At 34.2% G+C, this 17,444-nt stretch overlaps 1 protein-coding gene across 1 annotated transcript; it reads right to left on the minus strand.

Moving 5' to 3' along the window:
• Positions 1 to 442: 442 nt before the first annotated feature.
• Positions 443 to 15,744, minus strand: LOC136798638 (dynamin-1-like protein). The gene is made up of 23 exons (XM_067055282.1): positions 15,621 to 15,744; positions 15,021 to 15,078; positions 14,650 to 14,784; positions 14,287 to 14,405; positions 12,844 to 12,915; positions 12,302 to 12,388; positions 11,312 to 11,474; positions 10,870 to 10,950; positions 10,444 to 10,511; positions 9,990 to 10,094; positions 9,482 to 9,595; positions 9,096 to 9,187; positions 8,416 to 8,536; positions 7,270 to 7,416; positions 6,223 to 6,318; positions 5,459 to 5,563; positions 4,928 to 4,975; positions 4,262 to 4,408; positions 3,120 to 3,177; positions 2,552 to 2,603; positions 1,812 to 1,893; positions 1,303 to 1,380; positions 443 to 686 (listed from the first exon to the last, which is right to left on the minus strand). The coding sequence occupies exons 1-23, from the start codon at positions 15,720 to 15,722 to the stop codon at positions 630 to 632; spliced, it is 2,187 nt and encodes a 728-aa protein (XP_066911383.1). The 5' UTR covers positions 15,723 to 15,744; the 3' UTR covers positions 443 to 629.
• Positions 15,745 to 17,444: the final 1,700 nt, after the last annotated feature.

Below are 17,444 nucleotides of genomic sequence, written 5' to 3' on the forward strand. Positions count from 1 at the left end.
TTTGACGCATTTTTCTATTGTCTGTATGTGTGAAAAAAGGACTGGGACGGTTTTAGTGGGATAAAGCAGACAAAAAAATGCCCGCGCGGCAATTGGTGGCTACGGTCGAAAAGGTGTATAGGGAGATGGCAAATTAACCGGCCCTGGAAATTTTCATGGTTAAATTAAATAGTCAAGCTTACTATTTGTTCAAATTTTAAAGAGATTAATTGTTACAAAAATCAACGTCCGTGTGAAGACTTATTTTGAAAGGAGATACTTAACACAGGTCTCAAAAATTCATCTCATTACTAACTCAAAAGTTCTAAAACTTCTTTGGGAAATCCACGTAAATAATCATGAAGCGCATCTTATCATGGTTAAGACCTCCTGTACATCACTAAATGCAATGTTGACTGTAAAAATATCTACCACTCTGAAAATGATACAGATTTAGTATACTAGCAGCAAGCTAAGTAGCAACCAAACAAGCAATGTTCTAATAAAGAAGTGATTAATTTTACAATAATTTTAATACTGTACAAGTAAAGATATCAAAATAGTTTTGCTTGCATATTATCAAATAAATACAGCTACCTACTTATAAGATGTTTCATACGCATGCGTAGAACAAATTTCGCTTCTTGTTTTTACCAAATATGCGAGTCGCGAATCTCTGAAATAATATGAGCAGCTCTTTGTAATGCCTGAAAAGAGAAAGGGAAATAAAAAAATATTACTTCCTTTGTCTTTTAAATTTCTGCAAAAAATGGGCTGCTCCATTAAAAATCCATACAGGAGGGGGTTGGACGACTTTTCGAACCACAAATAATTCTTGACAATATGTGAATACCCCTATGGAAAAATTCTTTATAGTATCTTTAAATGAGGGTGGGCCTACTAAAATCAGTTTTTACCCCCTGGAAGAAGAAAAATCTTTTCTTAGAATCCTGGAAATTCTTCTCGGGATAGACCTTTTCATAAATCACGTCACGAACATCAATTGCCTCGTTTTGAAATCATTACCATGGTTCGCATGAAAATGCAACCGCTGCGAATCAATTGTGAAAATCGAGAAATGGGAATGAAACGTACAACAGCAGCGCGTGTCTGCGTGCGCGGGGCGGGCGTTATGCGTGCAAAGAGCGCAAGACGAGCGGAAAAACTTAACTTTTCCTCGCAGACTCGAAGTCTGTAGCAGTGTTCCGTTTTAAGGATATTCAGTCCCATGCAGGGTCCATTTTTCAAACATCAGCGGCACACCCCCGTCGGACGGCAAGGGTAGTACCCCCGGGATGCTAAACACAATGAAGGCAAAGGTACCTGTAACATGTCAGAAGCTTCTTTTCGACGCACGTGTACTTGTTCTGCTTCACTCAAAAGGTCCTCTAATAATTCAGGCTGTCAATGGAAAAAATAAAGATTATGAAAAAGTTCCTTATATTAGATGAAGAGGTCTGGTTTCGACAAAGTTATATAACTTAATGTAAATTACGATGATTAAAAAAAATCGAATTTCTTATGCAAATTCATGATATTCATGATGTAATGTTTTCTACGGAAATACCCCGGTTTTAGCCAGTAGTGGCAAATTTAAACTAGACAAAAGTTGTATATAATTTGCCACTACTGGCAAAAACCGGGGTCTTTTCGTAGAAAACATTACGTCATGAATATGATGAATATAATGTTTTCTTTTATGTTTGGTAAAAGTTAAAGGTAACTTAGTCAAATTGAAACACCTCTAAAGCTTCAAATCTAATTTCTTCTAGACTTATTTGAAGATGTAACGTATAAGAATGCTCATCAAAAAAAAAAGTTAGCTCTATAACCTTGTAGAGTTTTTCAACCAAGTCGCTTTGTATTTTTGTTTTGACGTAATTCACCAAGAAGCACATCACAGCTTTTGGTACACTGTAAATAAAGAAAGAAAAGAAAAATAGTTGAATAAGTCAGACCAACAAAACTATGGCATGTTATACACTTTCTGTTAGTTAGGGTAATATAACATTTTACGAACGTCTTTTTAAAGTTCATAACGTCATTTTTGTAATTGCATTCTTAATTACTCTTGAAAGAATAAATTACCAAACAACTTTTAAAGGCAGCTTTCTGTTAAAAGTGTCAAGGAACCCAAAACAAATGTTTCATCCACAATTCCCTTAATAAATTTTCCCTTAATAAATTTTCCGACTATGGTCAGAGCCCTTAAAGCATAAAGAAATTCAGGGAAACTCTAAGGAAACTCTGTAACCGAGTTTCCATAGATATCTAAATAAGGCGATCGACCTTCTTCAAATGACTTCCTCGACAACCGCCGCCAAAAAAATGATTTTTATAGAAAACTCCAGTGGGGCTTATTAATTTGGTCTAATTTTTCTACCTCAGGAGCAGCGGAAACGAGACGATAAAATAACCTTACGAACTTGTTATCCCTGATTTTATCCAAAAAAATATGAACGTCAACATTAGGTGAAAGGAGCCTGATTATTTGGAATCGGATGAATTGAAAAATAAATTAAACAAAAATTCTTTAAAGGAGGCGATGAATGGAAATGCGTATATAATTTACCTGTCTTGAATGTTCTTTCGAATGATGTTGAAATAAGAACGAATAAGGCGCTCTGAAGGATACAAAATGAGTAATGGTGACATTATAATAAGAAACACCTAAAGAATGATGATACATTAAAGGAAGAAATTTTGGCGGGAATTTAATTTGGCGAATGGCCGAAAAAATTGTTTCAGAGGGAATTTAATTTAGCAGACGAAGCACATTTTTGTCCAAAAACGCCATTAAAAAAGGAAAAACCTGCTTTAAAGTCTGAAATAGCACACATTTGGGGGGAATAAATAGAGCAACTTTAAAATTTGAATTTAATTTGGCGGATGACAGAAAAAATTAAATTTGGCGGGAACTTAATTTGGCGGATTTTGACCAAATCCGCCAAAATTTCTTCCTTGAATGTATTGTATGATGAAAAAAATATAAAAAAATAATGTTAGAAGAGCTTTACAGGCTTTACATTCATGAACGTTAGAATCCTTACTAAAAAGGTTCCGATAGAATATTTTAAGTTGTCATAAAGTATGTTTTAGTTGTTACAGAAAAGAAACTGTCGTTGAACAAATTCACTTACGAATCAATTCAGAATCCATTTGTTCACGATCTGATAATTCACGATTCCTCGGTTGATTCTGAAAAAGGGAGAAATGGTATTCAGGATATTTAATGACTTTTTGCGACATTATGTAACTACCCTGGCGCTTTACCCAATTCATGATATGCACCACTGGAGAGTCTTCTGAGAACTTTTAAACTATTCCACCCAATACGTCACTCAATAAACAATAGAAAAAGTGACGTATTGGGTAGAACAAAAACAGAAAAGTTGTATAATTTCGTGAAGTCATTGCAGTGGTGCATATCATGAATAACGTAGTCTGACGACTAATTCATTCAGACTGCATAGTAGGAAATAAGCAACAAATGATCGAAGGGACAAACTCATATTATCCCGTTACGCTTCCTACATTATTATAACACTAATATTACTTTATCGGCGATCCAAAAAATATCTGCAATCTGATTGGTTAAAAAGAGTACAATATATCTTGTATTTTACATGTAAAAATATAAATTGACGAAAAGATGTTGTTGCATTGTAGCGGTAGAAACAATCTAACGTCACTTTGCTACAAAAGTGTCCTCCGACACAAAAAGTGCATAAATCACCGATAAACCAGTTATCAGACATTTGCTCGTACAATATGGAAATATTTCACTCGTTCCAGATTTTCCGTATATTTTCCTCGCCTAAAGGCTCGGAAAATATTGTACGGAAAAATCTCGGAACTCGTAAAATATTTCTCATATTGTACTCGCAACTGTCCGATAACTATTACGTATTACATGGATTTTAAACGACTCTAGTCTACCTACAACGTCACTTTTTCATTGTTAAAGTGACTCATTGGGTAGAAATATAAAACTTGGGAAGGCATTACAGTCTTGCATATTATTAATCGAACACTTCAGTCTTTTTGAAAACGGGGAAGTAGGGATGTCAAAACTGTATTTTTACAGGGAATTCCCGACGTGATAAAAGGTTCAAAACAGGGATTTTGTTCATTGTTCCACCCCTTATTTTTATTATAGTCTTTCTAACATTTTCCTTTACAAATTCAAACAATAGTTTCAATATTTAGCCTTGATAAGTCAACAATTAAATATAAAAAACTAAATAAGCATCCAAGAAAGGACGAATAAAAATTGACTTACAATATCGAGGAGTTTCAACTCTTGTTGTGGAACGATTTCAGCTGTTGCGCTTGCATCAGCATTACGCCCTCTTCCGCCCCAACCAAAACTAAGACCACCTCCTGCACGAGGGGCGTTGGCTACAACGGGTTGGTCAGCTACGTTTTCCTTGAAAGAAGACATGAAATTTTGAAAACAATATTCTACTTTATGTAAACTAGTAAGGGGCAAATACTTGGGACACATCTTTTAGGCGACGCAACCAAACCTGGTCCATTTCAAAGAATGAAGTATTTAAAGAGTTTTTCACCCCTAAAATTTGACGAAATTTCAAAATCATTATAACCCGAAACCACTTTTACCAATTGAAAGCCCTCAAAAAACGATATAGAGGACTTTAAGTGGAAATAGTTCAGTTTGATTTCTCAACGTAACTCGAGTTAATCGACCGGAAATAACTTCAAAACGCATCTTTGAATGTTGATATATTGGTATAAGTGCTTTCAGGTTTTATCGACTTTGAAATACTTCATTCTTTGAAATGAACCAGGTTTGGTTGCGTCGCATGAAAGATGTCACGGGACCTAAGGGTTTTCTCCCTACTAAACAGAAAAGTGTTAATCCCGAGGAAGTAGAGAAACCTTTTTTCCAATAAAAAACTTGAAAGAGTTCGGTGTAACCACTAACCTCATCTTTGGCAGCTTGTGCGATATTAGCGCGCTCCCGTTTTCTTCTCTAAAAAGACAAGATGAATGTCAGTCACATTTCATATTGATACATTATACTTCTTTTTTGTTGCAAAAAACGAATCAGAACAGCTTACTTTTTATCCCAAAACTTTGAATAATTTTACTTTTGACCAGAACGAAAGTGAGATTGAATTTGATATAAAGGACGAAACTCTTTTCCAAATAGACTCTATATAACTCGCTTTTCCACGAGGATAGTGTACACATTTTTTTATAAGCAACTCGAATTTTCGGGTCATGGCTGGGCATTCTAGCTCATTTTCTGAAAAATTTTCTTTTACCACCCTTGATATCATACCATATTATGCTTATTGGGTCAAGGGCTACCGTTTTCCATGCTTAGATTATCTAAAAAGTTTTTTATGGTTAAAATTTGGCTAATTTCAGGGTTGCAGCCTTAGCAAATTGGTTGCTTATAAAGAAAAAAATGTGTACTGCAGAAAGTTAGAAAGTTTTTTCGAAGCCTTACCAAGTCATTAGCAGCGAGCATGGAAGAAACGACAGATGCACCGTCACTGAAATCCGGATGGTTGGTGTTGATGTACGATAATTCGATATGTACCAGATTCTCGACCTGCAGCAATAAAAACATAACGTGAATCTTATCTTTTTAGATTCTTATCTTTAAGTTCTATTGAATAGTTGTATTAATTCGAGTATTTATCAATTTGTAAGTTCTTAATTAAATTTTAGACTGTAGGAGTGATACTATATTGACATGGAAAACACTAAATGAAGTTGGTTTAGAATTTGCCATGGTCGGATGATGTCAAATTTTTGCTTTGAGACCAACAATGCATAGCTAGTACCTTCCCACAAACCAAATTTTTTAGTTGTTTTAAAACGCGGTAAAAAACGGTTTTCGTCTAGCAGTGATTTTACACATTCGAGCTCACTTGATCTTGGTTAACTCGAGAGCAACCCCCTTTGAATACAGCTTTGGATAAAAGGAGCAATGATCGATAGATGCACAGGTAAGGAGCGATGACCAAAAGGTTAAAGGCGTTTATCAGCATCACGAAGGAGGGGTTCATGGCTCCTTACAATGTTCTTTTCAGTTCATTTATAGCCCGCTGGCCGTGAACACCGTGAAAACAATCGAAAGACTGTCCATCTAAAAGCCATTGAGTATTGCGTTATTGGATTATTAAATTGACTCTTGAGGTGTATTTAATCCAGCAAAGTCTACAAACAAGACATTGAATATGAGTGAAGAAGAGAAAACAACCATACCATTTCATTGGTGCTCGGTAACCTTTTTTGAAGTAACGAACTAACAACATCAACTATCTGATCATGGAGCTTCGGGAATCGTCGGATTTCTATTGTCTGAAAAATAAATGGAGAGAGTTTTTTTTTTTAATGCTTAATATCGTGGAAAATAGTAAAGGAACGATCTCTTATAGGGGCTGTTTAAATGGGGACGGGCTGGCCCTGCTAGGCGAAGTGGGATGGATTTTTAAACGTTACGTCGCAGTTTTTGACGAATCAAATGGCTAAAAATAAATCACGTGACGTTCGAAAATCTATCCTACCTCACCTAGTCGGGCCAGCCCACATCCATATGAACAGCCCTTTAGCCCTTTAACTGCCGATGTCGGCATATGCCGACATGAGCATTTTTGATTTCTTTGTCGATGTCGGGATTTGCCGACATGGGCACTTTCCATTCCTTTGCCGCAAAATTTAACACTTCTACAAAGATTTTGTATTAGATGGTTTGAAATGAAAAAAGATAATAGTTAATAGCTTTTCTATGTTGAAAAATAACTATTCAACAATGTTCAACTCAAAATTATAGTCCTTGGCTGATACTTCATATATTATTCAGAAAATGAAGTCAAAATCGCTACCTTTTGCCCATGTCGGCATATGCCGACATCTGGCAAATAGGTCGAACCTTCTTTTTTTCCCGTGGCAAATAGGTCGAACCTTAAAAAATACGAACGGCAGTTGAAAGGGTTAGAGGGACTGTTAATTGTTATTATCAATGTTTAGAAAATCAGTGTAGGGGTTAAATTACAATAACGATCGAGTTGGAACCATACCGTCCTTATTTTTACATAAATTCAGTAGATAAAAAATACACTTTAATTAAACTTAACTTTACTCTAACAATATTCTAAATATATACTTCAGCTGGCACGAAACTTGACAAACTCCAATTTTGCTCCACACCTTGTTAATCCAATGTGAAAAAGGTTGTAAATTAAATTGATGAGTAGGTAAATGATATCACTCTTATGTAAAAACAAAACCTTTAAATAAGGAGGTACTCACCTGTTGTAAACTGTGTTGAATAATACGTTGCATTTCTTCGTGCACCATTTCAACGCATCGTAAACTTGGTTCCTCCAGTTTAGAAATTTGTCGCTTCACTAACAACTCGAATGAAATCTCCGGTACAAAGAGTGCTGGTCGTGGTCCCTAAAGAAAAGTACAGGAAATAAAGAATAAATTGGATTACAGTCAACTACCAATTTGAACCTTAATCATCAGTCGTGCAAAATTACTCGAATCTGATTGGTCTAGAGTGCAATTAATCGTTAATTGCACTATAAGCACTTTTTGCCCCTACGGCGAAATGCAATGTCTTAAATGAAATATTGTAACAAAGGAGAAAATAAAATAATATGCTATTTACTATTTTCTCCTTTGTCACTCGTGATTAATCGTTAATTGTACTCCAAAACATACGATTACTAGTACTAATTATATGATTTTTTTTCCTGCGTGATTTTGTATAAGCTAACGAAATTCTCTTTGTTATTCGAGTCTTTCTAGATTCCTTGATCCTGCTTGATCACGAAATATCTTTCCAACAACAAATAATATAACATGGTACTGCATGAATGATGATAAAGTGTCTATAGTCATTAGTTTTAGAATGAACTTCAGATCGAATAAGAGAGTCCCAAGGTGTAAGACGCGTAAATAATTGGGTCGATAAAATTAACTTGAAAGGAGTTACTTGGCGTCTCGAGGGAAAAGTATCAGTGATTTCACTACCATATCTGTTCATTTCAAAGTACTACTTATGTTTTTGAATTTCAAGCAGCTGTATTTCTTTGTGTGTTTTAGTCAGAGAGTTGTTGTAATACATTTTTTTGCTCAGAATTTCGTGCTCTTTCAAATGGTACCAATCATTTTCGTTTATCTTGACTTTCAAAAATAAGCTATTTCTCCTACCCCTTATTTTTCCTTGTAGTTTTGCCTATGGTGTCACTATTTTGGTCACAAAAGATTTTCCCGGGCCTTAAAAGTTTGACTCTTCTCAAAAAATTCTAATTATATACTAAACTTTGAAATGGAACAGGTTTCGTTTAGTCCTATAAAAGTTGCCACGGGACCCGAGACTTGGCCCGCTACTATACTGCTATTATTGTTAGTATGACTTTCATCAATAATTTCAACGAATATACGTACAGTGGCATTTCTTATAGCAGTCAGGATATCTTTAGTTGTCAGTCCACTCATCGCATCCAAGTTCTGTAACCGTTTACCAAACACATCATGGAAAATGTAACAGATACGTGCACCTCCACATCTACAAAAATACAGAATTTAGAGGTTTTTTGTGGCTACGTAATTTCCACAGTTATGGCATGGAAGGTAACGTTTGGATCTGTAGAGGCGATCCGAACGTTTGCTTCCATAATGGCGGAACCTCTATATCTAAAGTGATTGCACTCGTTTTTGTAAAATTCGATTTATTTGAAGAGGATCAAACTCAGCAATACTTATTGCCTAAAACGCATAATTTTGCATAAATTTATTATACTCATCATTGTAAAGGCTTTTAATAATAAATGACAGGTAATAGAAGATCAGTTCTTTTAGCTTTTATGATTTAAACATTATACAGTAAATCAAACCAAGAAAAATTATAAATTGTTGTTGTTGTTGATTACAAGTTACCTTAAGGGATCTAACTAATTTTAGCGGGAACTAATTTTTACGGTTGATAGAAAATTTGAAAAAAATCGAGAATTTCGAAATTTTCGGTTTTCCCTTATTTTTGACAGATTTTTTTTCATTTTTTTTATGGATGGTTCAAACTTTTTTTGCTGAAAAATGGTTAAATTCGTAATTCGCAATATACTCACAGTTCGGAGGTTGTGATGTTTCTTGAAGTACCTTCAACAGTTTCACAATAATTCGATGCGAATTTTGTCAACAATTGCAAGATTGTCGAATTCTAAAAGAGAAAGAATAAATTCAATAAGTCATTAATTGCAACTAGCAAAGACTTCAAATTCAATCCTCGTTGAAATATTAAATCTTTGTTAAAAGTAACATCAAGTTTATGTGAAATTTATTTGGCAAGAGATGTTTTTCATGTTTCATTTACTTAAGTAATTTCCACCATTAGGGAAGTAAATGTTCGAATTGGTAGAGGCGAATCGAGTTGATTATATAGTTGATTCTATTAAACATATACTCGGCAAAACTGGTTGACAGGACTGGTTGACACCCTCAATATTGCTTTTACCTTGTCGACAACAGGTTCACCGTAAGAATTAAGGACTTGTTGGTACTGTGATAACATCACATTGACGCGAGCTTTCAAATTAGGTAAACAATTTCGAATGTGTGACATCAGTAACTATGGAACCAAAAAAAATGTGTAATATGCACCGTATTGCGATGACTTCACGAAATTATATGACTTTCTTATTTCCGATATCCCACCTGTAACTAATGAGATGTCGTAAAGGTGATGTCAGAAAACATTGCAACATATTCTGAATAGCGCTTTTATTGTATCTGATCTCAATAAATTTTTAGAGAACTAGCAGAAGGCTGATACAAAGTTATTGATTCTATTGTTTTGATGAGAGGTATATATAACGATTGAAACAATGGAAATTCATTTACTATCTAAAATTGCCAAAAGCTTAAAAATCCAATTCACGAATAAAGACAAAAAGGCAAAAATAAACCTTTGATATTCCTATTCAAGTTCAAATCAAATAAAAAGAGACAAAATATTGACAGACCTTATTGAGGACTCTGGTGAGATATTTGGTGCCATTTCTATTGGCAATCATTGGGTAATGTTTTTGAAAGTATGTAAACTCTGACTCCAATGCATCTTTGATGGCCTGAAGAAAAGAATTCGAAAGTTACGAGACTTTTATTGAACATTCCTTTTCAAGTGCCATTTTTATATGATAAAAAAAGACCTTCTAACCATGAAAGCAAACTACACTGCCTTCAATAACTTTTGCATCACTCCAAGGCCAGTTGTTATACCAATAAGTAATGTTAGATTTAGCCTACCCTCGCTTTGACGCTAAAACTCGTCCCTAGGCCAAAAAATGAAAATTTTGAAAAAATGAAAAAAGGGGAGGGGACAGACAGATACACAGAAAGAAAAACAGACATTTTTAGAGTCTAACTCAACATAAGTTGAGGGCAATTAATTAAAATTGGGACTCTTTTTATAAAAACCTTTTTATTATTGATGTCCAATTGACTTCGATTGACAATACCAATGATGCCAAGTTTGACAGGAATGACTGCAACAAGAAATTGTTGTTTATTTGATTGACAAAAAGATGTTCAGAACGATATGACAGAGAGGTTATATTATAGCTTTTTATCATTGAATTTACAAGTCAGAATTGCAATTTAAAAAAAATCCAGACACATGAATGGAATTAGAAGTCTCTTGTTTTATTTGCGATAGGGAAAAATACATAAGCGATGAAAAATGAAAATGTTTTCATTCTAAATTAATTTTTTTTTCTGTCGCAAAAAAATAACAGTAGATTTCTTATTATAGACAATGTGTCGGATATTTTATGAGCTTATTTTTAGGACACATCCACAGTTTGTCTGAATGTAAAAGGAAAATAAATCTTTTCAGGGTTTTACCTCTTCCATAAAGGATATCCATAGCATCTGTTCCATGATCCATCAAATCTAACTTGGTTATAACGGCTAATGTTCTGTTCCCTAAAAATCAATATGGAAATATGTCAATTAAAAAAAATATATTTTATTATTCAGTTTGAAGCTTTGCACTGATTTACTACAACGCTGATATTTGGGCAAAAAAGATTTAAAAGGTTTACAAAATGATCATGGAAACTTGTCTCAACCCTTTGACAGTCGGGAATAGGGTTCTTTTACATGATGTGATACAGATCCCCTATAAAAACCTTTCATGATCTTTCGAAAATTTTTCAAGAGAAAATTAAAAACTTTCCCTTTAAAACAAAATATCCAAGTCCATTTTTATTTAAACAAAAAAGTCAAAACTCCATTATCGAGACAAATTTATATTTATAAAGGAGAGGAGTTGCAATGAACCCACCATCAGGATCAACTTCTTTGGCAATTTTGATTGATTCTGATGTTGCCAGATCAGTGTTAGCAGCTGTAACAGCTAGAATCAATGAATTCGGATTCTGAATATACTTAAAGATCAAAGTTCTGATTTGCACTTCAATGTCTAATGGTTGGTCACCAACAGGTATCTAAGAGGTAAATTTTGGTTTTAGAAATGGCTATAGATGAATTTCAAAAAGTTGTCCCGTAGCAGCCCGTAGACCAAAATGTTGAAATAGTGAATAGTGTCCTAGTAGGTTGATCCCCCCCCTAGAAAATGGAAAAAAATCCCTCTCCCCCCTTTTAAATCCCCCCCCTGAGATTTGAAAAAAAATCCCCCCCTATCATTCAAAGAAGAGAATCTATCGTCAGAAGAAGAAAAAAATTGAAAGTCCAGAGTTTTTACAATGAGGTGTGGTGAATTTTCTTTTAAAAGGGGGGGGGGGAGGACACTATGGGTTACCCCTATGTATTTGCTCAGGGAACAAGTATATAAAATTCAGCCTATCATTCAAACCATTTTTCAAGCAACCTGTCAAAAGTTTTAGCCAAGTTTTGAAGAAAAAAACTTGTCCCCAGGCCAGAAAATCACAATCTCAAAAATATTCACCAAATAATCAAAGGGCTAAAAATGCTTTAGCCATAACCAACCTTTTTTATTTTGAAAATCTACAGGTTGCCACCAAGGATGTAGGACAAACACAGAGACACAATTTAGATTGAGATCAACTCAAGGTTATAACCAAATACTTTAAAATAATTTGAATGTTGTACTTGTAGTCGAATATAATAAAGCACTGTAAATCGCAATTTAAGGGACTTTTCTTTCGATAGTTAAAAAATTTCTAAAAATCAATAAACTGGGAAGACCCTCCTGTAATAAGGTCCAGGGGTTTGGAAAAAATAAAATTGAATAGTTAAAAGACGAGGTGCGTGTCTTTATTTGGCACCTGAGTATTCTAATCACAAGATTTACCTTTGTCATACCAGGCAAATCAACCAGTGTAAGATTGACTACATTTGGTGAGTAGATCTTTAAGCTGATTGGCTGGTCACTTATACCCTATACAGAGATAAAACAAAATCAATTTTGCTGCTGTCTAACCAACATCAAACTGACCTGTTTTTTTAAAGGACGAAGCAGGACGAAGAAAAAGTTCAGCGCATCAAAATTGAAAATTTCAGGCTGTTTCAGGACAGCCATTAAAATATTGCTTTAATATTTTTAATATAATTAAAAATTTCGAATGGCATTATCAGGAGACATTATTTTCATGATTTTATGTCTTTTGACCACCAAGTTATACATACTGGTTGTTGAAATACGCATTATTAGCGCTTCTCTGATGCCAGTTAACATTTTTTTAAAGTAATTATCTGACATCTTTTGAGTTTTATGCTAAAATATTTTGCAGATAAGTCCTTTCCAAATTTCCATTGCAACTTAATTTTGCAAATGACACCCAAATCCATGGAATTTAATCACCGCAAAATATTATCCCATTTAAGTATTCAAACCTTGTTATCGCCAGCAATTCTTTGTGTTTCATTAATAATTTCTTGACGAATTGTTTCAAAATTGTAATATTTCTGTAGAAAATAAAAAAAATAAGGATTTTGGTTAATCAAAGTTTTCAGTCAAAAAAGTATTTCTATTAAAAAATAAGAAAAAACAAGCAACATGCTGAATGGACCTACCTAATGATTAACATCAGATGAAAATAAGAAAAAAGTACCAATAATTGTACAAAAATTCAGAATGGAAAAATAAAGCTTGTGTGTTGAATAATGTAAAATGGTAAAAAGGAATTTCCCGAAATACGAAAATCACTTGAACCATTCAGGCCCAAAAAACCTTTTAAGCTGTTTTTTGCCCAAATTTGCCCAAAATAATTTTCCTTAAAAATCTGGCTTCGTCACATTTTGGGCATTGCCATTTTGCATCATTGTGCAAAAAATCAGAAAAAAATTATGAGTCAACATTGAGAAAAGCTATATTTTCTTATTTGGTTAAAGGGAATTTCCCCAAAATACGAAAATCCGTCTTTCAAGGCGAATAAGAATTTCCCGGGAAAAACACTTCAGTCATTCTTTAGAGAATCTTGCCCTCCATCTTTGTACAAAAAATCAGAAAAAAGTAATGACAGGATTTTGCACAAAGTCCAAAAAACCCTATTTTTAGGCAGTTTTTGGCCCAAATTTGCCCAAATATATTTTTTTTCAAAAATCGGGCTCCGACACATTTTAGGCATTGCCATTTTGCATCATTGTGCAAAAAATCAGAAAAAAATAATGAGTCAACATTGTTAAAAGCTACATTTTCTTATTTGGTTAAAGGGAATTTCCCCAAAAATACGAAAATCCGTTTTTTAAGGCGAATAAGAATTTTCCGGGAAAAACCACTTCAGCCATTCTTTAGAGAATCTTGCCCTCCATCTTTGTACAAAAAATCAGGAAAAAGTAATGACAGGATTTTGCACAAAGTCCAAAAAACCCTATTTTTAGGTAGTTTTTGGCCCAAATTTGCCCAAATAAATTTTTTCCCAAAAATCGGGCTCCGTCACGTTCTGGGCATTGCCATTTTGCATCATTGTGCAAAAAATCAGAAAAAACTAATGAGCCAATCCTGAGAAAAGCTGGTAACAGACGGACGGACGAACGGACGAACGGACGAACGAACGGACGAACGGACATGGGTTAATTTATAGGACCTCCACCGGGGCACCCGGAGGTAGGTCCAATAAGGAGTAACTTGGTTATTTCAGTCGACAAAGTATGTCACTAATTAGCTCAAGAGTTAATGTAGAAGAGAGCCTAGTGAGAGTGCTTAAAGTGAAGTCCCTGTCTTGGGTGGGGAAGCCCATTTATTTGGTTAAAATTGTTGTTAAGTCAGAATGAAACTGGTTATGCAGGGACCTGCAGGGACAGAAAAAGGCAAAATAATTTTTAAACTTTCTTCACCTTTTCTTTGGTATGAAGGAATCTGCCCCATTCATTGGGCTCCTCTCCTGAGGGGAAATTCTTTTTTTCTTCTTGAATTTTATCTTCTTCTTCGTTACCTTCTGACAAACCATCAGATTCTAAGAAAATACAAAATAAAGGTTCTTGGTGCAAAATTATAAAAATAGAAATCTGTAATATGACTGCAATCCTTTTAAAATACACCAAAAATTACCTTGATTTGACACCTTATTTTGTAAGGTGAATAAATTTGCAAACTTTAACTTCACTACCGTTCTAAAAATAATAGCCTTAGTACATCCAGATACCCAGTTCTACAATTGGGAACATTTTTAAATTTTAAGGCTTTATAACTATGCAAACCTTCAGTATCATAAAAATTATCATTGTTTTCTTCCTCGTTGTGAGGCTGTTGCTCAATTCTTGCTTGATCAACTGCTGATCGTGGAATGTGAATCAATTGCAAAATCAATGGACGTCTTGTGACAATACCAGATCCTGGATAACAACAAGTCATTGGATTATACTGTAGTTTTTTCTAATTTCAAATTTTCTATGGCTGAATTGTTCTATTTATAAACATCCTTGTAAACCATAATAAAAGACTTTTTACTACTTGGAAAAAACATTAAAACTCTTAGTATCTTATAGAAACTCTTATTTTATACTGTGTAAATTCATGAGTTACAAGATTTTGTGGGTGATACAGCATGGATCTAACAAATTTCTGTTACCTCTTGGTAAGAAGTCTCTTCCAACTATATTTTCCAATACTGAACTTTTACCACTGCTCTAAATTTGAAATAAAAAGTAAGAATTTAATTAAGTATTCTGCTGCTCATAATGAAACAAATTGTCCAAGTTTAAATTGTTCACTCCAGGCCATGTTCTAGAAGGACAGGGCAGCGCCCAGCGGTAACCAAAAAGAGAATTTTCAGAGTATTTTTTCATAAAAACTGCAGCTTCACCATAATTTTGGTGATTTCAAGAGGGGTAGTATCAGGACACATAAAAGACATGAAAAATGGCCTGCACCCATCTTATTTCAGACAAAAGATATTCCAAAAAGGTAATATTAAACTTGCCCTCTTCTCATATCCTCTTGGGTCCCACCCATTGAAAGGTTTTGGGATCAAAAAAGTTTCCTTGACCAAAGCTTCAGAAAATTATAGCTTTCTTTTATCTTTATTTTTCCCTGTCAAATAAAAAATTTCAACACCCAATTACCTCAGTAACAGATGCAAAATCAGAGACCATCTTTATCAAAAGGGGATGACAATGAATAGCCAGCTCTCAAGAACTTAAGAAGAAGACAAATATTTTAAGCAAGTTACCTGTGATCCAACAACAACGATTTGTGGCAGTTGTATTGCTTCTGAACCAACAGTGTTAAAGACATCTTGTAGTTTGTTTATAATCGGTATAAGCTGATCCATTTCTTATTATATTTATTTTGATCTGAAAACCAAAAAAAATAAAAGTAACAGAGATTTCATTGGTCATTTTTTATCAACAACAAGCTGTCAACTTTTATTAAATTTGGTCTAGTATTTAAAAACAAATTAATAATTAAGACACAGGCATCAAAATTTCAGTTAGGATGCAACATTTTAAAGAAAATTGCACAGAGACAGGGTACCTATCCTGGCGTTTTGTTTTTTGACATAATCTTCAGATTTTGAAAAAAAAGTCAAAATTTGAAGTTTTGGTGATTTTGGAGGGATGAAGTTTTGAGAAAAAGTGAAATTTTAATTTTGTTTAAAAACAATTTTGGATGATTTGAAAAATTAGAAAGTGTCAAGTCTGGTCGAGTCATAAAAAATGCCTTGACGTGATGGTAGGGGTTGGCCGCTGCATACCTTGGATTTTAAATGTACTCTTGTCAAAAGAGGGGTACTTTTTGGGTTGAGTTAAAAAAAATTTAGCAAGTAGGTCGCTCTTGCTACAATCAGTGTCATAATATTTTTCGAAAATTGAAGTTCGAGCGAGAATGTCAATTTCAGGCCTTCAACTTGATTTCATCGATTATTTCGATCTGGGAAGGAATTATTGGTTTCTAGGCTATATTTCAAGCCCTACTGGACCATTTTTGAACTTTTGAACAGATCCTAAGGTCCTAAGTTTTAAGTCTAGCGTTAAAACTCAGAGTTAAAACTCTACCCTTCCAACCTACTTTAGAGCACTTACAAATCGATTGTGGTTCCAACACTTCCCAGTGGATTTCCCTTTTGTGCCAAGTATTTTGACCCCGATTGTCTTTAGAAATTAAAAATGGCGATTTCTGCTCTGTTAGGGGGGTATAAAATTAGGAGAAAACCCCAAAAATTTGAAAAATAACCCTTTTCCGACCATTTTGGGGCATTTTCATTAGGTCAAAATCAGTTTTTGGTAAAATATTTCACTTTTTGAGAAGGTCTTGTTTACGGAAATCCAAAAATGCCAATATTTGAGAAAATTTTCAATTTTTTAAAAGTTTTTGGCTGTTAAATAGAAGAAAGGGATATTTTTAACCGAAAAATACGCCTTAAGTTTGAAATTAGACCCCCGGCAGCAGAGATGAATTTGGCAGTTTTGATTTTCAAAGACAATCAGTGCCATAATATTTTGGCACTTTTGGCTAATTTAACATTTTTTGGAAATTGAAGTTCAAGCGAGAATGTCAATTTCAGGCCTTCAACTTGATTTCATCAATTATTTCGATCTGGGAGGGAATTATTGGTTTCTAGGCTATATTTCAAGCCCTACTGGACCATTTTTGAACTTTTGAACAGATCCTAAGGTCCTAAGTCTTAAGTCTAGCGTTAAAACTCAGAGTTAAAACTCTACCCTTCCAACCTGCTTTTAGAGCGCTTACAAATTGATTGTGGTTTCAACACTTCCCAGTGGATTTCCCTTTTGTACGAAGTATTTTGTCCCCGATTGTAGTCTGAGCTCTGAGCAGGCTAGCTCTAAAGCTCTAAAACAACCAGTAATTCTTGATATGCGTAAGTCATTTTTCTAGCAAAAACACCCTAAAAAACCCGGGAATTGACCTCTCTCTGTTAATAAAAATAGAAGCACGAAAATCAAAAACAGGCTTTTTTGGGTACTTCAGTTAAAAAAATATGACGTCATCTTGACTTACGCATATCAAGAATAACATAAAAACCAGAATATGA

This window comes from Clytia hemisphaerica, unplaced genomic scaffold (assembly GCF_902728285.1).
Source record: "Clytia hemisphaerica strain Z4C2 unplaced genomic scaffold, Clytia hemisphaerica genome assembly, whole genome shotgun sequence".
NCBI lineage: Eukaryota > Metazoa > Cnidaria > Hydrozoa > Leptothecata > Clytiidae > Clytia > Clytia hemisphaerica.

Excerpts from the sequence above, each read along its gene's own strand:
- LOC136798638 (XM_067055282.1), bottom strand. The coding sequence starts at position 15,722 with ATGGATCAGCTTATACCGATTATAAACAAACTACAAGATGTCTTTAAC. Across the intron at positions 8,537-9,095 it reads AACATCACAACCTCCGAACT|ATGTGGAGGTGCACGTATCT; the intron begins GTGAGTATATTG and ends GTATTTTTGTAG. Across the intron at positions 687-1,302 it reads AAGCTTCTGACATGTTACAG|GCATTACAAAGAGCTGCTCA; the intron begins GTACCTTTGCCT and ends TTCTCTTTTCAG.